We start from the raw sequence: 27,332 nt of genomic DNA on the forward strand, positions 1-27,332 counted from the left end.
TAAAGAAAGAGTTTGGAGAAAGCTCAGGGTGAGGCTTCCACTGCTCCTGCCTTCATCTTTCCAAACAGAAATGCCACAAACTGTGCTACCAAAAGTGGGAACGAAGCTCAGATCTGAGCTGTGTGAGGCAAAAACACCCAGAGCTGAGGAAACTCAGCTTTGTCACCTCATGAGGAAACTCAACTGTGTCACCTTGTGAGGAAACTCAGCTTTGTCACCTCGTGAGGAAACTCAATTTTGTCACCCCGTGACGAAACTCAGCTTTGTCACCTCGTGAGGAAACTCAACTGTGTTGCCTCGTGGGCTTCTGCAGGTCCAGCACTGAGGCTGGAGAAGGTCATGGAGCACAGCCCTTCCTTGGGAGCAGCATCCCTGGACACCAGGTCTGTGCTCCTGGGGCAAGAGGGGCTGCATGGAGGGACCCTGGGGACCAGCTTGGGGACACAGGGACATCTGAGAGTGGGGACATGCCGGGGAACCAGCACCTTTCCCTCAGCCAGGGGGATGTTTTCTCTTCAATTAGGACAAGGGTTGGGTTTTCTTTCCTTCATCCCAACACCCAGAGACTACGAGAGCCCTGGGACTCTGTCCCTGCCGAGAGCTGAGGGCACACTGAGTCTTTAGGATCAAAGCAGAGGAGCAAAGAAATGGCCACACACCTTTGGTACAAGAAAAAGGCACTCATCTACCACGCTGCCATCCCGGAGTCGCTCGCTCGCCTCCTCCCTCGCTCTCTGGGGACAGGACAGGGCTGGGGCTGGGGCTGGGGGTGGCCAGGGGGCCACGGGGAGCAGGGAAAGTGGCGTTTCCAGCACAGACCAGACAAGGCAACAAAATCTTTGGTATCAGACGTGATTTTCAAATCACAAAAATTGAAAACTCAAGTGAGGTAGCCTTTAGTCTCGGGTTCTCACTAGAAATGTCTTTGCATCCTTGAGGGCCTGTGGCATTTACTCTTTTTTTTATTTTCTTTTTTTTTTCTTTTTCTTTCTTTTCCTTTTTTTCCCTTTTTTTTTTTTTTTTTCTTTTTTTCCTGTTGTGTTTTTCACTTCCCAAACCAAGGCCCCCTTCCTGGCTTTGCAGCCCTTGAATACTACTCGATGGGGTTCAGGAATCCACCACCATCATCACCACGTCACGACAAGACGAAGAAACAACATTAGGGGAAAAAATCAGTGGCGGGGAGCGGGGTCCTGGGGGGGATGAGATTCCCGTGAGGTTTTGGGTTCTGGTTGGCAAAACACGCTGTGGCACCTGCCCCTCCCCGCTGTGCCCTCTCTCCTCCCTCTGTCCCGCCCTCTGTCCAGCACTGTTGGTCAGTTTGGTGTGGCCGTGTCCAGCCTGACACCCCCAGCCCTCCACCGCCCACCTACCCCAGCAGCTCTTTGGTTCAAGGCGTCCTCTGACCCTGCCCGCTCAGGGCTTCGTGTGCAGGGCTTTTTTCTTTCTCTCTTCTTTCTTTTGTCCTTTCTTTTTTCTTTTATTTTGGGGGTGCTTTTTTTTTGGTTTTGGTTTTTGGTTGTTTTAGTTTTTTGGTGAACACATACCCTTTTCTTTTCTTTTCTCTTTTTTTTTTTCCTTCTTTTCAACAAGGTGCCTTCCTGTGACACAACTGATCACTCTCAAAGTAAAGTGAATCGAAGAAACCATAGAACACAGATGGTACTTTTTACCCGCATAAATTCAAGTGTCCCTTTTTTTTTTTTTGGTTGATGGTTGGTTTTGGAGGATTTTTTTTTCCCCAACTGGTGGGGGAAGAAGGGGACCTTGCCTCCCCGTTCATCCCCAAGCCTCTCCCAGCCCTTCCCAGTTCCCAGTGGCATCTCCTGCTCCTCCCGAGGACAGCCGGGCTGCAGGGAGCCCTCGGGGGGCTGGGAGAGGGCTGATTGTAAGGGTTTGGCCTCGTGATTGCTTTTTTATATGGCACAAGTCACCATCGAGAGCTCGGAGGAAACGATCCCTTTGAAGCTAAGTACCATTGCTCCAGAAATTCGAGTTTAAGGCAGGTTGTTAATTGGCACAAAAAAAAAAAAAAAAATCTGGTGTCTTTTTGGTAAGTTGCCGGTCTTTGTTGAGCTTGTTTGGTTGTGGTTTCTGTTGTTATTCCTTTTTTTGGAGGAGGGAGTTGGTTTTTTTTCCCTTTCAATCTCGTTGGGGAGTTTTCCCCCTTCTCACACCCAGGGCTGGATTTTGCCACCAGATCCCTCGGATTTTTCTTTCCCACCGTGCACCGACGTTGGTTCCCAGGAGGGAATTTTTTTTTTTTTTTTGGTTGTCGTTGTTGTTGTTGCGTTTTTGGTTTTGTAATTTCTTTGGTAACAGAGATGAAGAGGAGGGATGGGAAGGGGCAAGAGTGTGTGTCGAGGGGTGGATGGGGCGAGAGGCAAAGCCAACAATTCTGCTTTGTCTGTGTCCATTCCTCAGCCGGAAAGTGAAGCAGAAATCCAGAGGTGAAAGGTGGAGCCAGTCACCGGGACAGATCAGATCCTTCACTCCGAGTCTCTCCTCCCGTCTCCTTTCCAACAATTGTTATTTTAAATACCCGATTTCTGTAGCTAAAATGTGCTTCTGTGACCTGCTGGGGCGCCAGGCGGCGCGGAGCAGCGGGGGTCCCCTCGGGGCGGGGGTCCCTGGAGGCAGGAGGGGACTCCTTCACCGTGGGGCTTCTCTGGGAGGGATCTGGGAGCGGGGTGCTCTCGTGGGTGGGGGGCTGGGAGGGGCCTGGGGTGTGGGTGCTCCTGGGGGTGGCCGGGATGCCCATAGAGGGAAGGGGGGAACAGGGATGTTGTCAGCCAGGTTTCCAAAACCCTCAAGGGGTGGAAGTGGCATGGGGTGATGGCACAGAGGGTCTGGCTGCCTTGGGGAACCCCTGAGCAGGGGAAAACCTCCAGCAATCAGCTGGCAGGAGCCCGGGAGCCCTCCAGGCACTGGGAGCTCTTCCCCTGCTCAGTCCCCTTTGAACCACGCCAGGCTGTGGCACAGTGGGGCTGTGCCAGAGCCCAGCCTGTGACACCCCTTCTTGTGTCACCCCCACCTCTACCCCTGCCCCGGGGGAGCCACAAGGATGGCTGTGACAGAGACCAGGTCAGGACAGGCCCCTCTCCCCAAAAACCTTCCTGGGCAGGGGGAGACGAGGCTCTGTGACCCCCAAGGACCAGGGGTGCTTCCTTCCAACAGAGCCCTGCTCCTCCCTCCATCCCACACCACCCACGGGCTTCCTCTGAGCCCTCCCGGGGACGGAGCTGACCTGGCCACAAACCCTGTCCCTGCTCCACGAGCTGGCAGGAGGTGGCAGCAGGAGGTGGCAGCAGGAGGTGGCAGCAGGAGGTGGCAGCAGGAGGTGGCCCGAGGCCCACGCCCATGGGTGACACCCAGCTGAGGGTTTGGGAGGCTGACAAACCCACCCCAAAAGCACCCACCCCGGTCAGGCCATGCGTGTGAGTCTGGGGTTGGCTTTGTCATGAGGGGGACATCCAGGAAGGGGCAGGGAGGGCTGGGGGACATCATCATGCTTTGGAGAAAGTGCTTGTAGACGACGAGGGGACCCCGGGGTTGGCGCCTGGCTCCTCCTGCCAGCGGTTCATGCAGCGCCGGCGGGCGTTCATGAAGAAGTTGCTGACGGTGTTGAGCTCCAGGCCCAGCTGCTGGGAGATGGTCATCTGCATCTCCTTGGACGGGCGCTTGTTCTCCTTGAAGATGGCGATCAGGGTGCGGCGCTGCAGGTCCGTGAAGACCAGGCGCTGCTTCTTGGGCTGCAGGCTCCTGTCCTTCTGCTGCTCCTGCTCCTTGCGCTTGCAGGCTGGAGGTGTTCAAAAGACACAACAGCGCTGTTAATTTGGGCTTCCCCACCCCGGCCCGCTTGCAGGTTGCCCGGCTGCCTCCCAAAATCCAGGCCCTTCCCGCCAGGAAACTGGCTCGTGTCCCACTGCTCCCTCCTCTTCCTCCCTGTGCTCCTGAGAAGGGACAATTGTGACACCAGGGTGACAAAAGCCTGTGGGAAGCCCAGGGAAGGTCTCACTCCTCATCACCCCTGTGGGTGTCCCTGCAGGTGTCTCCTGGCCACCACATCCAGCTGCCAGATGGAAATGCAGGGGACAGGGACATTGTGGAAGGGTCACTCCGCAGCCTCCATCCCACAGCATCAGCTTGGAAGGACCCACCATGGATCCTCCTCTCTGGGAAGGGGTTTTCCTGCCTGAGCCTCTGGAGGCTCCAGGAAATTCTGTCTCCCCTGGGTGCCTTTGCTACCGGATCCTCTGGCACATTTGTCAGCGTTGATTTAAAAGCCTTCCCTGCAGGTTTGGCTGGAGGCAAAGGTCAGCACAGAGGGGCAGCCAGTGGGGAAGCCAGGAAAGCCCCCCTGACCCCAGCACACTGCATGAGGGCAGAGGGGGAACAGAGTAAAATAGATAAATATATGAATTTTAACTGTGGGGATATCAAGCACACTGTTGGTGGAAGGGGTGGGACAAGGGGACCTTTGCTATGATATTTTCTTAGAAAACTGTAAAATGGTGGAGGTGGCTGATCCAGTCCCTGCTCAAAGCAGGGCTGACCCTGAAGCTGTTGAGGTTTGATCTGGGTGCTCAGGGACTCAACCAGACACAGAACTGCAGGAACCTGAGATGCCACGGACAAGGCAGGGCATGGATCTGACCCCGCAGGGCTGGGGACAAAGCATTTCCTCCTGGGAAGCTGAGAAAAGAGAGAGCAAACTGTGGGCTGAAGACGTCCCAAAGGCAGTCCCGCTCTTGCCTGGGTCAGCAGCAGTTTTCGCCTTTGGGCTTTCTTGGTTCAGATTTTCTGAAGGATTTTGCAAGGTCCCTTGAGACATTTGCTGTCTGGGTGGCAGATTTCAGCTTGGCACTTGCAGGAGCCTCTTGGGCCTGCAGGGCTCAAAGCAAGTCCCAAGCTCCAAGCACAGAGCTCGGAGGGGCCAAGATGCTGCAGGGGCACAGGACAGGTATTTCCCTTGGGCCAAACCCCTCCCTGCTCTGCAAACACACCTCCACAGCCACAGGGGAGGCAATGTGCAGCTCAGGAGTAGTGGGAGGCTGTTTGGAGCCATTTCTTCCTCACTGGAAAATAAGCAATCTCCTCCTCCTGTAGTTCCTCAGCTGCCTCCACTACAAGCCCTCTTCACATCACCTCGAACTGAGAGAGAAGGATGAGATCCACCCCTTCCACCCAGAGCTGGGGAAATCTGGAGCTCACTGAAGGAGACAATTAATGCTGCAGATGGAGCTCTGTGTGCCAGCTGCTGGGCTCAGTCCTGGCCTGGACCCCACGCCGTGCTGGGAGCCACCAGCTCTGCCCCCATGGAGCAGGGGTGGGAGGCACCGAGCTGGACACCAGCAGCCACTCTGAGTCCAAACCAGCCTGCCCTGGTAAAGCCAGGGGAGAACCTTCCCCTGATAAAAACAGTGGAGAACCTTCCCCTGGTAAAGCCAGGGGAGAACCTTCCCCTGGTAAAAACAGGGGAGAACCTTCCCCTGGTAAAGCCAGTGGAGAACCTTCCCCTGGTAAAGCCAGTGGAGAACCTTCCCCTGGTAAAGCCAGGGGAGAACCTTCCCCTGGTAAAGCCAGGGGAAAACTTCCCCTGGTAAAAACAGTGGAGAACCTTCCCTTGGTAAAGCCAGGGGAGAACCTTCCCCTGGTAAAGCCAGGGGAGAACCTTCCCCTGGTAAAAACAGTGGAGAACCTTCCCCTGGTAAAGCCAGTGGAGAACCTTCCCCTCCCCTTCCCCCTCCCCCAGGCAGGTTTGGCTGCACACCACCATCCTCAGGGACAAAGGGACACTCTGAGTGATGCCAGGGGACCCTGTCCCAGGGGTACCTTACTCAAACAGCCAGCAGAGAATGTGGAAACCTACCCTATGACCATCAGATGCTTGCAAAAAGAACAAACAAAAAAAAACCTTTATAGAAAATTTGACTTTGTTTTTCCCCCAGACATGAATTTTAAAAAAGAACCCCCCCAAAGTCCCCCCAAGGCAAACAACAAACAGAAACACTCCCCCACAGTTGTGCCCCTTGCCCACCCTCCCCGACCCTCCCGGCACCCCCAGCATGCTCAGCTCCTCCTGTGTCCAGGGTGGGCTCCTCACACCCCACCCACGGAGCCTCTGCCCTGCAGGATGGCCTTTGGAAGGTCTCCCACATCCCCACAGGACCTGTGGGTGTGACCCAGCTGTCACCCTGGCAGTCCAGTCCGTCCTCTTGCTCTCCTTTCTGCTGGCACCCATTCCCACCCATCCAGCCCAAGGTGCAGCCTCTCAGCTTTCCAACCTCCATCCTTTTTCAGCAGTGATTGTTCCAACCCAGTCTCCCATCAATAACTCTGAGCTCCGAGGCAAACACAAACCACCCGGGTAAGCCTGGGCTCCTGCCGTGGGAGCAGTGCCATTGTCCAGGCACAGGTGACATCCCGCTCCTCACCCCTGCTATTTCGGGTTATTTTTGGCCTGCGCTGCCGCTGGCGGCCGCATCGCCCATTTCCTGTGCTGGTTTGTTTATTTATTAATTTCCCTTTCTGCTGACGCAGCCCCGCTCCCCTCTCCCCAGCTCAATCTAATTACAGCTCCGCACAGCAGCGATCGATGGCGGCGCTGCTCAGATCTATTTACGGCAGCCATCAACCCCTCCTCGGAGGATCTTTTTCCCATTCCCCATCCCCTGGGTGCTGCTTTCCCAGGCAGCCTGGCTGTGGCTGTCCCCATGTCCCCGCAGGCAGCCAGGGACGAGGGCCAGCCAGGTGTGGCATTCACATTCTCTGAAAAATCCCTTCGCCCAGGATTTTTCTCCTGGGAAGCTGAGAAGCCTCAGAGAAAAGGAAAACAATTCTTATCTCATTTGCTTCTCCTGTGTTTTGCTCATGTGGAATGTGGTTGGAGATTGTTTACCCACAGGTGATTGTTTCATTGGATTCTGGTGTGAGTTGTTTTGATTCTTTGGCCAATTCTGGCCAAGCTGTGTCAAGACTCAGGAGTTTTCATTATTATCTTTTTAGCATTCAGAAAGTATCCTTTCTGTATTCTTTAGTATAGTATAGTATTCTATAATATCATATAGTATTATAAAGTAGTAAGTTAGCCTTCTGAGAACATGGAGTCAGGCACATCATTCCTGCCTTCGTCGGGGCATTCCCTGTGAATACAACAGCCAGGGGCACAGCTCTGCCTCCCACCCACACCAGCTGTGGGTGAGGTATTTGTGCTCCAAAATCCCTTTCCCCCAAGTTCTAAGATGCAGACAGCCCAGCCATGAGTTAAAGTTGTTTTTCCATCATGTCCTTCCCGGCTCTCTGGCCTTGGCTGTGGGGACGGGGACATTTCCAGCCCTGCCTCTGCAGTGTCCCCAAACGACAGGGTTCATTTATTCCTGGGCTTGTCCTGCTCCTCTGGGGCACAGAGGGCCCTGGCAGCACCAGGACCAGCCCGGCCCCAAGGCTGCCAGAGCTGCAGGAGCGTTTGGACAGCGCTGCCAGGGCTGCTCAGGGTGGGGCTGTTGGGGTGGCTGTGCAGGGACAGCACTGATGATCCCTGTGGCTCCCTTCCAGCTCAGGATATTCCAGTCTCCCATGGCTCTGTTGGCCAGTAATGGGTTGGGCTCACCCACAGTGGGGTTTTCTCCTCTGTCAACCCCTCCCCTGCTCGTTTCACCCTCCAAACCCAACCAAGGAGCCCAGAAGTGACAAGGGGGGGTGGCAGGCGCAGTGGGACCGGGTTGGTGATGGCACAGATCCCTCCACACAATCCAAACAACGCAGCTCTGACCCAGCTGCAGAAAAAACACAGCAAGCAAAGCCAAGGAGGAACCTGGGGCCGGGAAGGCAGGAGGAAGGAGCTCCAGAAAGCAGAGCCATCCCTCCCTCCTCCCCAGAGGCTCTGCCCAGGGTTTCTGCCTCCCGGGAGCCTCATGCCAGAGGCAGCGCGTTTTCCTTGACTTAACCTTGACAGCTCCGAGCAAAACATCTCCCAAATCATTTCAGAGGGGACATAATGGAGACAATCAAATGGCTGCTGCTCAGGAACTGCGATTATGCCTCGCAGCGTGAACCCCGCCAAGCATTTAACTAATACCTGATGGCTTCGCAGGCTTGCACAGCCTGTCAGACCCTGCTTTCTCTGTTATACCAGCAAACCTCTGCTTTTCGGCCCCAGCGTGCTCTTCCCTCTCCATTCACTTGCAATACAACCTGTAATTTTCTGCCCACTTTGCTTAAGTGCTGGTGATTTGTTGAAATCACAAAAGACAGCCAGGGGCTTTCAGAGCCAGCACACCGGCTGTAAGCAAGGATGGGGGGGGGGAATTCTGCACAAAACCCACCAGCTTCTCTCTTTTTCTCCTTGTCAAATCATCTCCCGGGGGTGGAAGAGAACTGAGGAGCATTTATGGGCTCCGAGGGAGGTGGAGGAAGAAATGGAGAGGGGGAGCCTGGGTGTGGTTGGCCAGGTGGGGACAGGTTTCCCTGGTGCAAAGGTGGGATGGGCTGATGTGGGAAATGGATTTGTAGAAAATTCTCAAAGCCTGGCAGAAGGCTCACACAGTGTGCACCTGTATGCAAAGCTTGAGATAAGAAATGCTGACTTAGAAACACCGTGGAATAGGACAGACATTGCTGAGAGAGAAATGGAGCTAGAAACAAGTTTTAAAGGATGGCCTTACAAATAAAACTGGATACTTTAGAGAAACAGAACTATAAAAGATGCATTGTAGTAGGACCCACAAAAAATAATTTTAGATTTTTAGTTTAAGGCATTTGCAGTATGATGTGGCAAAAGCTGATAGGCCAAGAAACCTATCTTATAGTGAAAATATGTTATGGAAGGACAGTAAAGAAAAACTCCATATATCCTATTGAAACCTAGCTTATAGTGTATTGTAATTAGGAAATAGTTGGCTTCTGATTGTGCTGATGTGAATTATAACATCTGTACTATCTCACCCTTGGAATGAGACTGAAAATGGAACAAAAGTTTTTAAAACACCTCTCAGTTGTCCCATCTCTGGGTCAGAAAAGGGCCTAATCCAACAGGCTGATTCCACTGGTGGCCACTGGGTGGGAAATGGGAAATCCTGAGCAAAGCTGGCTGCTCTCTGTGCCTTCAAGATGGGCCCAGCCCCTGGACTGCCTCAGTTTCCCCCTCTCCTTGAAGGGGCAGAGGGATCTGAAAGGAGGTTGGAGCCAGGTGGGGTGAGTCTCTTCTCCCAAGTAACAAATGGCAGAAGGAAATGACCTCCAGTTGCACCAGGGGAGGTTTAGATTGGATATTAGGGAATATTTCTCCATGGGAGAGGTTGCCCAGAGATTGCCCAGCCCTTGCACAGGGTGCCCAGGGCAATGGTGGAGTCACACGAGCACATGGTGGGAAAGATCCTCTGCTCTCGGTGCTGTAATATTTTCTCTATTCAATCTTCTGTTGTATTTTTGATAAGGTTTTAATAAACCTTTTACATTTTTGGGAAGTGAGTACCATTTCTCACAGTGCCAGCCATGGAATGATCGGAGCAGGGCCTGCCCTGCAGTGCCCATTCCCAGGATCCCCAGCCTTGAGATGCACACGATTAAAAAATCACCTCCTGGCCTCCAAAACCTGGGGGGAATTTTGGGTGCTGTGGTCCTACAGCATCTGATAAAAAAACCCCATCAGAGGCCACTCAGAGTCTGGGAGATGCGGTCAGGAGCTGCAGAGCATCCCAGAAATTCCCGGGAGGGCTGACACGGCCCGGCCAGAGCTGCCAGCCCCACACGTGTCCCCGTGGCTCGTGTCCCCCGGTGGGGCCAGGCTTCCCCGGTGTCCCTGCAGCTCGGCAGGGACGAGGGAGCCCCTGGCCATTGGTATGCAGCCAGCGCTGCAGGGGGAGCCGCTTCCCCGAGCCCAGCAAATTAAATCTTCCTCTGAGCGCTGCGAATGAGGAGATGAGATGAGATGAGAGGAGACAAAGCGCTGCTGCCTGCACTTCCCTCCCCTCCCCTCCCCTCCTGCCCTTCCCTGCCCTCCCCACACCGAGGTTTCGGTGCCTCAGCCCAGGGAGCAGCTCTGATCCAGCTGAGCTGGATCCAGCATTTGTTTTGCACTATATTTTTTTCTACATGTGCTTTTCTTAGAGGTTGGAAATTTGTTATTGACCCTAGCGGGGTGATCTTTAGGTTTTAAAATGGTGATAGGTGGTAAATTCTTGGTGAGAGCCCTTGCAGCTGAAATTTGCCTATGAAGTTAGTAAATTAATGTCTGTGTATGTGTTAATGGGCCTGGGATGTTAGGATAGTGATGTTCTTTGGCTCTTCCAGTTTGATCTAGAAATAATGCAATGGCTCTGGCTCCAGCAGCCACCCACACCCCACACATCCCCCACAGCCCCGGGGTTGGCATCCGGAGGAGGGAAGGGGCTGGAAAGGGAAGCACAAGCCCTCTGTCCCCTGCTCGGGTGACAAGGGTCCTTCCCGAGGCGGGGGTCCCGGTTTGGGGCCATCAGAGCTGCCCCGGCACGCAGCAGAGCCCAGGACTGCTCATTTCCTCTCCTGCTCTTCTCAAGCCTGGCCTGCTCTTCCATGGGCGGCATTTTCGCTTTCCCAGCGCTGGGGCAGAGGAGTTGGTGTGGTTTGAGGGCGGCTGAAGCGATACAGAGGAGCTGTGGCTGCTGCAGCTCTGTTGGCTCCATCCCTCCACATTTCCCTGGTTTTCTCCTTGTCCTCCCCAGCTGAGCTGTTCTGGCCCTGGTGGCAGCCACCAAACCCCCTCAGGGTCACCAGAACACTTTCACATGACTTAAAAAGGTGAGTTCGTTGTTAAAAGCATTTCCTTTCTGCACAGGTTTCATCTCCCCCTTGCTTTTCCAGACTCCTTTGTGAAGGCAGACCTGGTGCCCTGCTCCGCTCTCCCCCGCACCCAGGGGAGCCGGGATCAGCTCACAGAAGTCACTTCCCCCATTTATCCTATTTCCTCCCTTTCCGGGCCTTTTTTTGGGCCAGGATCAGCCGCTTTCATTGCTCCGGTGCTGCTGCCGGGAGCGGAGCGTGCCGCGCCGGGCTGGGCTGGGCTGGGCAGGAGCCCCGCGGCTGCTCGGAGCTCCTCGCTCCTCTCCCGAGTCAGCAGCACTTAGCGTGACGAGAGCAAATTGGTGCTAATGAAGTGCCGGAGTCGGGCGGCAGCGCCCGCAGGGATGCGCCTGGGAAAGCTCCATCCCCTGGAATGGGTTTTGCTTGGAGCCGGCTGTGCTCAGCGCTGCTGCAAGAGCCCCAGCTACAGATTCTGGGGGAAAGGGAGTTTGGGGTTGATTTGTGTCACAGCTTCAGGCAGGGCTGGTGTTGGGTCAGATATTAGGGAAGGGTTCCTGCCCCCGAGGGTGCTGGCACTGCCCAGGGAATGGTCCCAAGGCTGCAGAGCTCCAGGAGCTCGCAGGGATGCTCAGGGTGGGGTTTTTGGGGTGTCTGAGCAGGACTCGCACTGATGATCCCTGTGGGTCCCTTCCAGCTCTGCACATTCCAGGATTTTTCCATTCTGTGAGGATGAGGTAAACTGGACAAGGAGCCTGTGATGGCAATCCGGGGTGGCATCCCTGTGACACTGAACTTGTTAGTCCATGGATTTTCATTCAGGTTGATGGTGTTGCTGTGCTGCAGGATGAGCTCTGTCAGCTGAAAGATCCACTTCCAAGTTTGCTTCTGAAGGACCAGTCCTGCAGCTCGAGTTGTTCCAGAATGTGTACATAATATTTACTGAATAGCCCAATAAATTGTAAATTAATAAATTAAAGTGCTAATTAAACACAGGGGATTTGTAGATCTACAGTCAGCATTTGGCGCACACACTCTGAATTTCAGATAAATGCAAACTGTGTGAAAGAGAAAACATTTGTGGCTGAGGGTCCTGTGCATTCCACTCTGTGCCCACCCTTCACACAGGACAGGAGCAGTGAGGAGCTCCCTTTGGGATTTCCTTTGGGATTCCCTTTGGGATTCCCTTTGGGATTCCCTGCTCCTGCCTCCAGCTGCTCCTGGAACTCTGAGCAGGGACAACGAGCGAGCTCAGTGGCAATGGCATGTCCTTCATCAGATGATCAGAGTGTGCTGGCCCTGAGCTGCTCCCAGCAGAGCCGGTGCCCAGAGAGGGCCCAGAGCCATCACCAGCCACAAAACGTGTGCTGGAGACAGGGAAAAAACAGTGGAGGGGAAAACCCAAGTTTCCTGCATGTCCTGATTAAATCTGGTCCTGAGTACATTTATGGAGTGTGAGATGGGAAGGTCACAGAAACACAGAATCACAGAATTCCAGAATCACTGGATTGGAAGAGACCTCCAAGCTCATCGAGTCCAGCCCAGCCCAACAGCTCAACTCAACCCTGGCACCCAGTGCCACATCCAGGCTTTGTTAAACACCCCCAGGGATGGGGACTGCACCACCTCCCCGGGCAGCCATTCCACAACTTTATCACCCTTTCTGGAAAAAACTTCTTCCTAACATCCAACCTATATATTTTTTTCCTGATATCCAACCTATATTTCCCTTGGGGCAGCTTGAGGCTCTGTGCTCTGGTTCTGTCAGTGCTGCCTGGAGACAGAGCCCAGCCCCAGCTGAGCACAGGCACCTTCCAGGAGCTGTGCAGTGATGAGGGCACCCTGAGTGTCCTGTGCTGGGCTGAGCCCCCAGCGTGGGCAGCAGGGCAGGGGGGGATTCTGCCCCTCTGCCCCTGTGCTCAGCTCAGACCCCACCTGCAGAGCTGCCCCAGCCCTGGAACAGCAGCAGGAGGACGTGGAGCTGCTGCAGCCAGGCCAGAGGAGGCCACGGAGATGCTGCCAGGGCTGGAGCCCCTCTGCTCTGAGCCAGGCTGGCAGAGCTGGGGCTGCTCCCCTGGACAAGAGAAGGCTCCAGGCAGAGCTCAGAGCCCCTGGCAGGGCCTGAAGGGGCTCCAGGAGAGCTGCAGAGGGACTGGGGACAAGGCCTGCAGGGACAGGAGCCAGGGAATGGCTGCCAGTGGCAGAGGGCAGGGCTGGATGGGAGATTGGGCAGGAATTGTTCCCTGGCAGGGTGGGCAGGCCCTGGCTTGGGGTGCCCAGAGCAGCTGTGGCTGCCGCTGGATCCCTGGCAGTGCCCAAGGCCAGGCTGGGCAGGGCTGGGAGCAGCCTGGGACAGTGGCAGGGGTCCCTGCCATGGCTGGGGTGGGATGGGATGGGATGGGATTTAGGGTCCCTTCCCACCCGAACCGCTCGGGAATTCTGTGACAGCGGCAGGGACAAAGCCCCGTTCTGCCGCTCGGTGGTCCCTCAGGTGTGTCTGTGTCCCCCCCGCTCCCCTGGCCCGGGGTGACACCGGCCCCTCCCTCTGAGGGTGAGGAGGGGTCCCAGCCCCCCCCGCCATTTCGGAGCGCTGGTCCCGCCCGCTCCCCCCGCACCGGCAATGGTTCGTTCCGCAGCCGCTCCGCGCCGTCCCCGCCGCGCTGGCGCCCCCCTGCGGATGGCCGGGCGCGCTCCCCCCCGGGGCGCACGCAGTGGTACAGCCCGCCCCCGCTGCCCGATGGGCCGGCCCTTGCTCCCCCCTCTCCTTCAGGGCAATGGGCCGGTCCGGCCGCTCCGCGCACACGGGATGGAGTGGTCCATCCGCACCCCGAGGGGGGGACGGAATGGGCCCCCATCACTCCCTATCGCTGCCCGTCACTGTCCCATCCCTGCCCATCCCTGCCCATCGCTGCCCATTGCTGCCCATCACTGGCCATCATTGCCTCCATCACTGCCCCATCGCTGCCCATTATTGCCCCCATCACTCCCTGTCGCTGCCCATCCTTGCCCATCCCTGCCCATCCCTGCCCCATCATTGCCCATCACAGCCCATCACAGCCCATCCCTGCCCATCCCTGCCCTGTTACTGCCCCGTCCCTGCCCCAGCCCTGCCCCACTCCACACATGGGGCACTAAAACCATCCCAAATCCCCACGCAGCCGCACAACCGCGTCCCCGAGCCCACCGGGGCCCCGCTGTCCCCGGGGGTGTCCCCGGCTGTCCCCCGGGCCGCGGTGGCCCGGCCGGCGCTAAGCCAGTGGCTCTTAATCCACCGGGCCGGCGTTATTAGCTCAGCTCCCCAGGCATTTCCCGCAGTAATTGCGCTGATCTGCCAGGGATTATGCGCTGCCACCGGAACGATGGATGATGTTTTAATTTGAGCTGGGCATCTCCGGGGAGGGCAGGGCAGGAGCGAGACCCCCCGAGCGCCGGGGAGGACGCGGACGCGGAGCCCTTTCAGAGCCCCTCTGTGGGGGGAAGGGGCTGCTCAGGGGTGTTTTGGGGCGAGGGGCAGCCGGAACCCGCAGCCTGGTGGTCCGTGAGATGATGGGGTCCCAGCGCTGGGACACCAGCGATCCCAGCTGGGTGGGGATGGCGTTCAGCTCCCCCTGCGCGGCTGGGGAGGCTCTTCCCAAATCCCAAATCGCCGCTGGGCTGGGGTGAAGGATCACCGAGCCGGCCCCATCCCGCCGGGAGGGAAACCCACGGGGAAAGGGCTCCTGCCTGCTCCCCTACAAAGGCAGCGCAGAAACTCCCTCCCCAACGCTACCCTTAAAAGTGACCCCCACCCCGCGCTGTTCCTTCTGGTAACGCAGCAATTAATCACGGGGAGGATGGGATAGATTTGTAATCAGCTCCCCGCTCCCACCGCCCCCATTTCGCAGCCCCGGGTGTTTTTCCTGGGCCCCCCCGCCCCGTTCCGTGCGGGGATGGGGCCGGCGCAGCCCATTGATCCTGCCCGGTCGATTTTATTGAAACTCCCACGAGTGGCTTTAACTGCGTGCTGGATATTGCTGGCACATCACTTTGATGGCGACGTGACCGGCGGGAGCTCGCGGGCAGGTTTGCGGGGAGGGCTGCGGGAAGGGGGCTCCATCCCGCAGGAGCTGCCCCGTTCCCTGTGCATTCCCTGCCTCCATTCCTTATCCTATTCCCTGCCCCGTTCCCTGTGCATTCCCTGCCTCCATTCCTTATCCTATTCCCTGCCCCGTTCCCTGTGCATTCCCTGCCTCCATTCCTTATCCTATTCCCTGCCCCATTCCCTGTGCATTCCCTGTGCATTCCCTGTGCATTCCCTGCCTTAATCCCTGCCCTATTCCCTGCCCCATTCCCTACTCTGTTCCTTACCCCACTCTCTGCCCCATTCCCTGTGCTTTCCTTGCCCCATTCCCTTCCCCTGTTCCCTTCTCCCATTCCCTCTCCCCATTCCCTGTCCCATTCCCTGTCCATTCCCTGTCCCCATTCCCTGTCCCTGTTCCCTGTCCCTATTCCCTTCCCCCATTCCCAGTCCCATTCCCCGTCCCCATTCCCTCTCCCCATTTCCTTGCCCCATTCCCTGTCCCTATGCCCAGTCCCCATTCCCTGCCCCATTCCCTCTCCCCATTCCCTGTCCCTATTCTCAGTCCCATTCCCTGTCCCCCATTCCCTGTCCCCCATTCCCAGTTCCATTCCCTGCACATTCCCAGGGTTTCCCCCCGCAGGTGGGACGGTGCCCTGGGACAGCAGAGCTGGGGAAGGGGCTTGGGATGGTTACAGGGAATGGTTTCTGCTGGAAAGGGCTTTGGGGGTAAAATGGGCTGAGAAGGAAAGGAGAGAGTGAAGGGGGGAAAGGGGAAAAGAGAGCAATGACTTGAAAGGAAAGGGAGCAAAGGGAAGGAAGAGAGAGAAAAGGGAGAGGAGGAAAAGGAGGAGATGCAGAAGAAGAGCAAAAAATGGAAAGAAAAATAAATAAGAAAAAAGATAAAGGAGAAATACAAGGAAAAGAAAAAGAGAAATATAGGAAAAGGGGGGGAAATGGTAAAGAAAAGGGAAAAGAAAAAGGGAAACAAAATAAGAGAGAAAAGGAAAGAAAGGGGGAGAAAGGGAGATAAAGAAAAGGTAAAGAAGAAAGAAAAAAGGAAAAAGAAAACAAGGAGGAGGAAGAGTAAAGGGAAGAGAGGAAGGAGCGAGGGGCCCCACGGGTGGCACAGCGTGCCCGAGGCAATGCCCAGCTGTGCCCGAGGCAATGCCCAGCAGCCCCTTGGCTTCCCCTTCCCTCTCCTGCCTCCTTTCTCTGTTCTTGCACAGCAGGAGACACTGCCACGGCTCTGCTGGGTGACAGTGACAGTGACAGTGACAGTGCTGGGGGGCTCTGCCAGGTGACAGTGACACTGCCAGGTGACAGTGACAGTGACACTGCCAGGTGACAGTGACACTGCTGGGGGGCTCTGCCAGGTGACAGTGACACTGCCAGGTGACAGTGACAGTGCTGGGGGGCTCTGCCAGGTGACAGTGACTCTGCCAGGTGACAGTGACACTGCTGGGGGGCTCTGCCAGGTGACAGTGACACTGCCAGGCGCTGCCCCCTCCCACCAGCAGCACTGGGGTCCCTGGGCTGGGCTCAGCTCCGGGAGCACCGGGATGAATCCCTCATCCAGAAGAAGCACAAATCCTCCACAAACCCCCTGAAAACTGCTGGGGTGTGAGGCTGAGGGGGGGTCTGAGCCCCTAAATGTCCCCCAGGGCCCCTTTTCCCAAGGATGAAGAACCTGGCTCATCCCCAGGTAACCACAATGGGGCCACCACCTCACCAGGGTGACAAAAAGCAGAGCACAGAAATCATCTGGGCTTTTCTTGCAGGTGGTGAAGGCAGAGGAATCAGCATTTTGGGGTGAAAAAGGCTGTTAGGGTTTTGGGGAGATGCTTTCAGAATTTTTCCAGGGAAAAACAGCTGGTTTGGAATCATCTTTCCTCAAATAAATGCCCTGATTTTTATTATTTTCTTTCAATTTCTGTTTTCTGGCTGCCTGTGTGTGCAGGCAAATGAGTGGGTGGCTTTGGGCAGTCTGGTAGAGGAGCTCCCAGGGAAACACCAGGGTAGGGATTCACTGCCTTCCACTTGAGAAATGTCCCCAGAATCCCACAGCTTGGCCCCAAAGAAAGGATTAACATCAGGCATTGATCCAGGCATCCATTTCCAGAGGCCTTGGGGTGACTCTGAAGCCTGGCAGGGCAGTGCCACCATCCCACCCTCCTCCTGCCCCTATTCCCTGCTCCTATTGCCTTCTCCTATTGCTTTCTCCTAGTCCCTGTCCCTATTCCCTGCCCCATTCCCTTGCCCCTTTCCCTGTCCCTATTCCCTTCTCTTATTCCCTGTCCCCTATTCCCTGCTCCATTCCCTGTCCCATTCCCTTCTCCTATTCCCAATCCCCATTCCCTGTCCATTCCCAATCCCATTTCCTGCCCTGTTCCCTGTCCCCTATTTCCTGTCCCCATTCCCTGCCCCATTCCCTGCCCTCATTCCCTTCTCCTATTCCCTTCCTGTATTCCCTGCCCCATTCCCTGTCCCATTCCGTGTCCCATTCCCTCCCTGTATTCCCTGTCCCATTCCGTGTCCCATTCCCTTCTCTTGTTCCCTGTCCCCATTCCCTGTCCCATTCCCTGCCCCATTCCCTGCCCCATTCCCTGTCCCCATTCCCTGCCCCATTCCCTGCCCCATTCCCTGTCCCATTCCCTTCTCCTATTCCCTTCCTGCATTCCCAGCCCCATTCCCCGGAGCTGGGGGGGATGGGGAAGGGAATCCCCATTCCGGGGAGGCCCTAGAAGCACAAACCCCTTTGGATCGAGCATCACATTCCAGCCCAGCTGCGGCTCCATCCACACGGGGAAACCAGCCCAGATCCACCCCGCACCCCGGCTGGAATTTATCGGGGGTGCCGCGCCGGGACAAACAAGAGACCCTCGGGAAAAATGGGGGAAAATGGGGAAAAAAAACACGGAATAGGGCCGGGTCTGTGTGCAAGCAGCAGGGGTGGGGGCTGCCGCTGCTCTGCCCGGGCTCCGCTCTGCCCCGCGCTGGGAGCAGCTCCCGGAGCGCCGCGATCTCTGTCAGCCCCTGATGCTATCGCCCGTCAGCAGCTCCCGCTGCAGCCGCGATTTTATCCCTAATTTTATCCCTAATGGGGAGGCCTCGCTCGTTACCTGCTCGTTATCGGCCATCGGGAGCGCGGATCCCACAAAGGGACCTGGAAAAGCTCCGGGCACCGCGGGGTTCCTCGGGGTTCATAGCCCGGCACTGCCAGAGCTCTGCGCTGCCAAAGCACCTCCTGCTCCCTGCTGCCCAGGGAAACTGAGGCACGAGCGGGGTTGTCAGTCCATGGCCTCGTCACGGCTCGTGTCCCTTCCACGTGGTGGCTTTGGGACATTTCCCGGGGTCAAAGCCACCCTCGCCATGGTCTCGTCTGCCCCAGACTGCGCCCGGCTCACACCCTGGGTGATGCTGGGGACACCTGTGGCCCGAGGTGTTTCCCTGCTCTTGGTCCATGTGGGGGTTCTGTGGGGTCCCTGGTGCCCACGGTGCCCTCAGGGCTGTGCCACACACCGAGCCCGCTCGGCACACCCAGGCCCGGATATTTGTGGCTCTCTGGAGCAGGAGAGCTCAGCTCTGCCCCAGCCTGACGGGAGACAGCCCCGAGCTCAGCAGAGTGGGCTTGGTACCCCTGCCCATGGCAGCAGCACCGGAAAAAGCTGCAATTTGCAATTTGCTCTTCTTCTTTTTTTTTTTTTTTTGGTCAAAATGTTGGGATTTCCTCCCTTCTCTGCAAGCAAGGGGAATACAGCCAGTCCCAGCCTTTCCACAGCAGCTCCTGCTTTCCCCTCCTGTTCCATATGGAAATTTTCCATTTCCTTTTCCCAGGCTGGGCAGAGCTGAGCCACCCTCAGTCTGCCAGGGGTGACGAGATTTCCCAAATCCCAAAGCAAATCCAAGTAATACAATCAACCCTGCCCATCTCAGCCCAGCATCCCTGCATCCCCCCATGCGGGCAAGGCTTGACTTCAGCACCTGTGAAACGTCTTGAACCCAACTCCTCCAGACATAAACCACCCGTGGAATGGCTTTAAAATCACTTCTGAACCTCCTCTCCTTGCACTGCACAAACCACCGGTGTTTAGAGCATTGATGCAGATCCCTAATGGAATATATAGATATCCATTCCATTAAATATGTTTCAAGCATGACTCTAATAACTTAGCAAATTTATATCTATATATATAAATAACATAAGCAATAATTTAGCAAATTTATATATACATATATATGTATGCATAAAAATAACTTAGGAAATATATATATGTATATATGTGTGTGTGTATACACACACACACACACACACACACACACACATATATATATATATATATATATGTATAAAAATTTGCTAAGTTATTTGGGTCATTCTGGAAATCCTACCCACATCCACATGTCCATACAAACATCTCTCAATTTTAACATTGAGCCTTTATTTTTTAAATACCCTGGTCCCCCCTTCCAGCACCAGAGAATCCATGTTGCCTCTTTGCTTTGCTGTTTTTTAACAACACCAAACATTTCAAAAATCCATTTCCCCCATCCAAGCCAGACTTGCTTTACATCTTGCTGGATACAGAGATCTCCCTGTATCATTTGAGCTTTTAACGAGATTTTTGAATTTGCATTAAATCAGCAAATTTTGCCGCTCAGTGGCCTCAGTCCTGCACGGAGCCAGGATTAAAAAACTCCAAAAGCTGCCAAAAGCTGCTGCTCACCAGCACCTCCCTGCGCCGCTTCTGGATGAGGATGGAGGGGAACATTTTGGACTCCACCTTCCCATCTGGGCCGGTTTCCAAAGCCAGGGGCTGCCCCAACCTCTCTGTGCCACCCCTGGGGCTGTGCAGGGGTAGGGCCATGGCCAAGGGCACGTCCTGGCTGGGTCAGACCCTGTCCCAGGCTGATGGGACATGTCCTGGGTCGGTGGGACATGTCCTGGGTCGGTGGGACATGTCCTGGGTCAGTGGGACATGTCCTGGGTCGGTGGGACATGTCCTGGGTCAGTGGGACTCATCTGGGCTCCTTTAAGCCTCAGCTTCATGCTAAACTCCAGGAATTTGGACATCTCAGCTCAAACCCAAAAAAGAAGCCAGGCCAGAGCCATGAACGTGGATGTGGGGTGAGGGCAGAGCAGAGCTGCCCAACGCCTCCATTCCTGCTCAGGGTCAGCCTCCCTCTGCTTGAACCTTTCCAAAAACCTCAGGGAACCTCAGGAGACCCTTCCTCTCCTGGGAACATGACTGCTCCAGTTCCACCCGAGCCAGGGAAGCAGCAATTCCTGCAGGAACACAGCCTGTCCTGCTGGGATTCTCTCCCAGCATCCCAAATTGCACCCAGGCTCTGGAGCAGGAGGAGCATTTCCACACCCCCACGGAGCTGCCAAGGCTCAGTTCTTTCAAGCCAGGCTCTGATGGAGTTTATTTCATTTCAAATCCTATTTTTGTGTTCGTGTTCCCACTCAGCCATCACCACCCTGCTCCAAGCCCAGGACGGCCTCACACCACGAGCCCCCCGTGCCGGGAGCTTTCTGCAGGGATTTTTGTTTCCTTCACACCCAGGTGATGCCCAGAGCAAGGCAGGGCATTGCCAAGGCAGGAAAACACGAGCCTGGGCCCTGCCTCTGCTCTTCTCCTGCCTTCACCATCCCTCTGCTTCCTCTGCTTTTTTGGCACCAAGGGAGCTGGGCAGAGAACGCAGTGAAGGGAGCACAGAGCTTCCTCCTCAGCCCCGCAGTGGGGCACGGCTGCCCCCCCAGAGCCACAGGCTCCCCGGCCCTGCAGCTGCCTCTGAGCAGAATGAGAAAATATTGGATTTGTTTTGTGAAAGGAAAAAAAATAAAAAAATAAAAAAAAAAATAAAATCCAATATTCTGTCTGCGATCCCAGACTCCGTGCCTGGTTATGGCAGAAAAATGCTGTAAATCTCCCCTTTCCCCACCAGCTGGGAGAGAAAAACCCATTTTCTTTTAATATTCTTATTTTTCTCCTGGTCTAAGCCCCATCATTTTGCAGTCAGCTCTGCAATCTCTTTGTTGAGCAGGGCTTAAACCTGCTCTCCCGGCTCCCCCGACCCCGGGAAGTCGCCTCGCACACCCTTCCCAGCAGCTCCCAGGCAGCGGCAATGAGATTTTAATAGATGTATTTTCAAATTAGTTCTGGGCCTTTCAAGACTTATCAGTTAAATGAGGTTTTTCAAATTGATTCAAAGGTCACTCCGAGAGTTTTCTCTTCTCTGTTATCTCTCCCTTATGGTTTCAGTGGCGATTGACAGGACAAGGAAAAAAATTATCACCCCCGTGTTGTACACCCAGAAAAAGATAAACCCGACAAAAACCCACCCGAAATGCGAACCCAAATTAAAAGGAGGCGGCAAGAAAAGGTCCAGGCGTGGCTCCCGGAGCCGGGGCGATGTCAGAGCCCGGGGGGGGTTTGGGGAGCAGCGTTTGGGGGAGCAGAGCCCCGCGGGCGCGGGTGGGCGGCAGGCGGCACCCCAGAGGGGAGGCTGTTTCCTGGGGTGGGGGGAAGGAACCCCATTTAATGTTTAACCCGCGGGAGGTTTATTGGCCCCTTCTGAGGCGCAGATTAGGAGCAAACAGAAAAACAGCCGCGGGCGGAGCGAGGCGGCCCCGCCGCGCTGATAAGGCGGCGGCGCGGAGCGCGGAGGGTGCGGGGAGTGCGGGACACGGGTGCGGGAAACGAGGGACAGCAGGAGCTGCGGGACACGGGGTGCGGGACACGAGGGACAGCAGGAGCTGCGGGACACGGGGTGCGGGACACGAGGGACAGCAGGAGCTGCGGGACACGAGGGACAGCAGGAGCTGCGGGACACGGGGTGCGGGACACGAGGGACAGCAGGAGCTGCGGGAAACGAGGGACAGCAGGAGCTGCGGGAAACGAGGGACAGCAGGAGCTGCGGGACACGGGGTGCGGGACACGAGGGACAGCAGGAGCTGCGGGACACGAGGGACAGCAGGAGCTGCGGGAAACGAGGGACAGCAGGAGCTGCGGGACACGGGGTGCGGGACACGAGGGACAGCAGGAGCTGCGGGACACGAGGGACAGCAGGAGCTGCGGGAAACGAGGGACAGCAGGAGCTGCGGGACACGGGGTGCGGGCAGTGAGGGACTCCAGGAGCTGCGGGACACGGCGCAGGGACAGCAGCAGAGCGCGCAGCGGCCGCCCCCGCGCAGCCGGGGACGCCGGGGGTGGCTGCTCCGTGCGGGAGGAGAAAATCGCCTCTAATTCAACCGAACCCCAAAACGGATTGCTCCAGAAGGGATCCTAAAGCTCATCTCGTTCCAACTATATTTACGAGCTAAAAAAAAAAAAAAAATTAAAAAAAATACAGCGAAATAAAATAGTGATTTAAGAAACAAATTAAGAATTTCAAGTTTAAAAAAAGGAAATTAACCCAAACCAAAACAAAAATAAAACACACACTTTTTAAGGTTTGGGTTGTTTCTTTTTGTTCCCCAACTGGGACAAAGCTTTGCCTCCTTTTTCGAATCTTTTTCCGACTCCCTGCGTGGGCAACTCTCCCGGGCCGGGAGGAGCCGCTGCGAGCCGGGACCCCCAAAATCTCGTTTTCGCCCATTTTACGGCGACAAAACCCATTTGCCCCAGGTCCTGCAAAGCTCTCCGCGGCTGCGGCGCCTTTTTCCCGTCGCCTGCGGCCACGCGCGGATCGAAAGCAACGAAACCGTCCGCGGATTTCTGCCGCTCTCCCGGGCCAGACGCGGGCCAGAGCGGGCCCAGAGCCGGGCCAGAGCGGGCCCAGAGCCGGGCTAGAGCGGGCCAGAGCCGGGCTAGAGCGGGCCAGAGCCGGGCCGGGGCCGGGGCCGCCCCGGTGCTCGGTGGCCGCGGGCCGGGAAGAGCCGTCGTTGGGCCAAAGTCGTTTGAAAGAGGCTGAAATTAAAACAAAACTTGTGAAAAATAATTTTAAAAATATATCTTTCCCGAGGTTTTATTCAGCGCCATCTTGTCCCTTTTTCTATCACCTATGTGTATACATTTCGCGGTATTAATTAGTGACATTAATTATTGGTGTTGTCAAAGCCCTCGGGCATTTGCCTCGGCCCAGCCCCGCGGTCGTGCTCGCAGTTCCGGGGTGGTTTTGGTGTTTGTGCTGAAAAACAACACTTGGTGCTGCGGTGGAAACATGTTCGGGGAAGGGATTCATAGCAGGAGAGGCAGGATTAAAAAAGAAAGGAAAAGAAAGAAAGAAAAAGGAAGGACAAAAATGGAAAAGAAAGGAAGAAGGAAAGAAAAAAACGAAAGAAAGAAGGAAAGAAAGAAGGAAGGAAGGAAAGAAAACCAAACAAAACGAACAAAACAAAGTGAAAACAAATAAACAAAAAAATTAAAACTAAGAACGAAAAAATGGGGTGGGGGGTGAGGGGTGGAAGTATTAATGGAAAAACAAAACGAAAGGTTGGAGAGGGAAAAGGAGAAGCGAATGTAAAAGCAGCAGGAGCTGCCCGGGCCCTCGGGGCCAGCCGCACCCCACGCGCGGGCTGAATTCCACGCACAGCCGGGAAAACCACGGCAGGAGGGACCCCCGAGCAGGGCACGAAGGAGGGCGGCGAGCAGGGAGCGCCGTGCCGCCTCCCGAGAAATAATCACGGGCGGATTTCCTGCTCCTGAGCGCCGGAATAAACCGGTGGCGGGGAGGGGGCTCCCACGGGAGCGGGGCTGGGACGGGAGCGCGCCCAGAGCCACGCGAGGGACACGCGAGGAGCGAGGCCCAGGAGCGCTCCCACCTCCCGCATCCCCCTCGGGGAACGAGCCCGTGCCTTTTCCGCCCCCACGGCGAGAGGAGCCGGGGTTTAGCGGGTGGGGGTCACATCCGGGCAGGGACCCCCAAAAATGCCACCGTGGGAGCTCGCGTCACCCACAGGCCTCGCGGGGCGGTCACGAAGTTGGTGGGGATTAATCTGGAGCGGGCCCGGGGGTCGCAGAGATGAATGGCCCGAGGGGACGCGCTGGGCACCGCCAGCTGCTGCCCAGATGTTTCTCCGTGGGACCCCTCCTCTTCTGCGGAGCCCCTGGGGGCGAGCGGGGCCGGAGGGAGCGCGGGGCGGCCGGAGCCGCAGCCCCCTCATCTCCCAGCTGAATAATTAATGGTTCATCTGCGGAGGGGCGGCGGGACGGGGGGAACTGGGCTGGAAAGAGGAGAAAAGCGGCGGTGCCATTTCTAGGGGCCCGGCGTGCTCATCGATCCGCGGCTCACTGACTCGGACTAATCCATCAGATGGACTCCTGCGGCCCCGGACCGGGACCGGGACCAGGGCTAGGATCGAAAATAGGAACAAACAAAAAGAGAAGAGGAATAAGAATAGCACCGGGACCAGGACCAGGAACAGGAATAGGAACAGGAATAGGAATAGCCGGAACAGGAATAGAACAAGGAATAGGACCAGAAAGAAAAATAGGAATAGAACCAGGACAGAAGCAGGAATAGGATCAGAACCAGTACCAGTCCTTGCCCCGGCCGTGCCACACGTAGAACACATTTTTTTTTCTTATTTTCTTTTTTTCTTTTTCTTTTTTTCTTTTTTTCATTTTCTTTCTTTTTTTTTTTTTTTCTTTTACCGGGAAGGAAAAATTCCTCTCGCCGCCCAGGTCCCTTCCCTGCTTGCCGGGGGGCGAGGGTGGCAACGATCCGCACCCCTCCAGGCCCCAGCCCGGGGCAGCCGGAAAGAATTAGGGGACTCCTTCCGAGGCCTCGGGCTGGGGATTCGCCTGCATCGAGCGGGGGGCTCGGGCCCGGCCCCCCCAGCGCGACCCCTTCCCCCGGAGCCGCCGGGCCGGGGCTGAGCCCGGGGGCTGGGGCGGACCCAGGGCCGGGCCCGGCGGGCGAGGCGGGGGCAGGAGCGAAACGAAAGCGGGAGGCAGCGGGGCTCGGGGCCCGAACAAAGCGGCGGGAGCGGGGGCAGCTCGGGCAGGCACAGGACGGGAGGCTGGGCTGGTGCTTGGTGGATTTTTTCCTGTTTTCACGGACAGCAACTGAAGAAACCCCGTTCCCCGGAAATCTGGGGGGTTAATTCCTGTAAATAATGGGGACATGGCGGCCCTGGCGCTGGGGGAAACGGCGCCGGGGAAGAAAAATAATTTTGGGGAGAATAAATCTCCCACGGCGGCGCGAGGGGCAAAGAGGTGACAGCAGGGACAGGGACCCTACGAGCCGGTTCGGGGACAGGGATCCCTGACCCGGACCGGGGACAAGAACCTCTCCAGGCCGGCCGAGGAGAGAGTTCCCCACGAGCTTCCCCCAGCTGCGGCCGCCTTTTTATCATCACCATCACGGATATTTTAAATTATTATTACTACTATTATTTTTGAATTATTCATTATTATTTCCAATTCTGGCGAGGCAGAAGCCCGAGCCCGCTGCTCAATTAGCCCCAACAACGGGGGCATTAAACGGCCGATCGCGGCAGTGTTTAAATCTTTATTTACCAGAACCTTGTAAAGCCAAGAACAATTTGCATTCTATTAACTGCTTTTCAATAGGGCATCGACTGGAACTAAAAGATGCCACTACCCTGCCCTAATTAAAGAGCAACTGAATTACACTAAATACATATGAACGCTGCTCTTCCCCATAAATAACGGCGGGTCCTCGTCGCTGGCTTTGCCCGTCCCCACGGGGAGCTCGGATTTCTTAAAAAATAAATTAAAGATCGCTAACGCGTGTTTTGTCCGCCACGGCTCGGCCCCGCGGAGCCAAAGCTCCGGTCGTTTCCGGGGGAGCGGCGCTGAGCCGGGGCTGGCGGGGAGCCCCGGGCACGTCCCCGCTCGCCGCTGTCCCCTCTGTCGCACCCTCCGGCCCCTTCCCCGCGACCCCCGCCCGCCCTCGGCGCAGATCGCCGCGTTTGCCCGGCACAGCCTCGGCCCAGCCGCGGGACTCGACCCAGCCGGGACACGGGGCAGGCGGGCTCGGTCCTTCTGCCCGGGGCAGCCGGTGCCCGGAGGGAGCGGAGCGCGGCCCCGGTGCCGCAGCCCCGGCGGGGTGGCCCGGAGGTTCCCCGCTACCGAGAGGCGGCGGCCGGAGCGACGGCGGAGGAGTTCCGGGGTACTGCCGGCGCCGCGGGGCCGGTTCGGCGGCACCGAGAGGGAAATGCCCAAGGCGGGAGGACGGGCGGCGGCCAGCGGGCACCTCTGGGCTCCGTCCAGCCGCGATCCCGCATCTCTCGCGGGCAGCAGCAGGCCCGGGGAGGCGGGAGGTCGCCTTAGGTATAACTCACCTTAAACACAAATTCCTTCCCTTTGGTCTGAAGGGCACAAACCGGGTCGGTAACACCGACCGGGCCCGGGCCCAGCTCGCCATGGCAACCCCGGAGCCCCCGAGGGTTCCCACGCGTGTTCGCAGCACCCCCTGACCCACCCGCCCGGAGGTGCGGGGCGGGCGGCCCGAGCCGAGCCGTGCCGTGCCGTGCCGTGCCGTGCCGTGTCCTACCTGCCAGTCTGAGCGCCGACATCCTCTGAAATTCCGGCTCCTGCAACCATTTCCACATCCTGCGGAAAGTCTCCCGGCCGGACTTGAGCTTACTCCAGGGCTTGGGGTTCCGCAGCAGGTCCGAGAGGGTCCCCTGGGAGCGGCACAAGATCCTCTGCGCGAAGATGGCCTGCGGGATGCTGTACCGCTTCAGCTCGGCCGTGATCCGCTGGGCCACCTCCTTGGTGTTGATCTCCTCCACCTGGCCGGAGCCGCCGGGCTGGGAGCCGGGGCCGGGCGCCGGGCGCTCCCGCTCGCCCAGCAGCGAGGCTCCGGGCTGCCCGTGCGGGTGCCCGTGCGGGTGCATCCCGTTGAGCGGCGGCATCATGGCCGAGCTGGGCGCCGCCAGCCCCCGCGCCAGGTGCTCCTCGCCCCGGGACAGCATCGCGGCGTGAGAGTCGAAGCCGTTGGGCGAGAGCATCTTCTCGTTGGGCAAGTGGCCGGCGGGGCCGTAGGGGGCCAGCGGCTGCTGGGCGTTGTGGAGGCTGCCCAGCCCGTTGGGCAGCGGCGACAGGGGCTGCCCCATGGCCGGCATGTCCTTGGGGTAGTGGCTGTAGAGGTTGCCCATGGAGGCCAAGCTCCGCTCGTCGCGCATGAGGGTGAAGCTGCCGCTGACGTTGCCGGCCAGGCGCTGGTGCGGGTGGTGGTGGTGGTGGTGGTGGTGCGGGTGGTGGAACTTCTCCGAGACGGTGGAGATGGGCGGCAGGTGCTGCAGGGGAGTCAGCGTGGTGTAGGTGCTGCTCAGGCTCATGCCGGAGGGCGACTCGCAGGACATGCTCATGGCGGGGTGCAGCGGGGCTCCCAGGCTGTGCTCGCCGCGGTAGTCGCCCCCCTCCAGGATGGAGGCCATGCCCGAGACCATGGCGGGCCGGCCGTGCGGCACCAGGTTGCGGTGCGAGCTCTGCCGCCCGTGCGCGGGGCTCAGCAGCTCGGCGGGCTGCGAGTGCGGGACTCCGTGCAGGCTGCCCAGGTTCTCCATCGCCAGCTCCAT

General features: G+C 57.1%; 1 protein-coding gene across 1 annotated transcript; it reads right to left on the bottom strand.

Annotated features, from left to right (window-relative positions):
* Positions 1-1,034: 1,034 nt before the first annotated feature.
* ONECUT3 (one cut homeobox 3) lies at positions 1,035-27,332 on the bottom strand. Its single transcript, XM_064396595.1, has 2 exons — positions 26,303-27,332; positions 1,035-3,799 (listed from the first exon to the last, which is right to left on the bottom strand). Exons 1-2 carry the CDS (start codon positions 27,330-27,332, stop codon positions 3,507-3,509), a joined length of 1,323 nt encoding a protein of 440 aa, XP_064252665.1. The 3' UTR covers positions 1,035-3,506.

The sequence above is a fragment of the Passer domesticus genome, chromosome 21, assembly GCF_036417665.1.
Source record: "Passer domesticus isolate bPasDom1 chromosome 21, bPasDom1.hap1, whole genome shotgun sequence".
Lineage (NCBI taxonomy): Eukaryota > Metazoa > Chordata > Aves > Passeriformes > Passeridae > Passer > Passer domesticus.

Excerpts from the sequence above, each read along its gene's own strand:
- ONECUT3 (XM_064396595.1), bottom strand. The coding sequence starts at position 27,332 with ATGGAGCTGGCGATGGAGAACCTGGGCAGCCTGCACGGAGTCCCGCAC. Across the intron at positions 3,800-26,302 it reads GTCGGCGCTCAGACTGGCAG|CCTGCAAGCGCAAGGAGCAG; the intron begins GTAGGACACGGC and ends GAACACCTCCAG.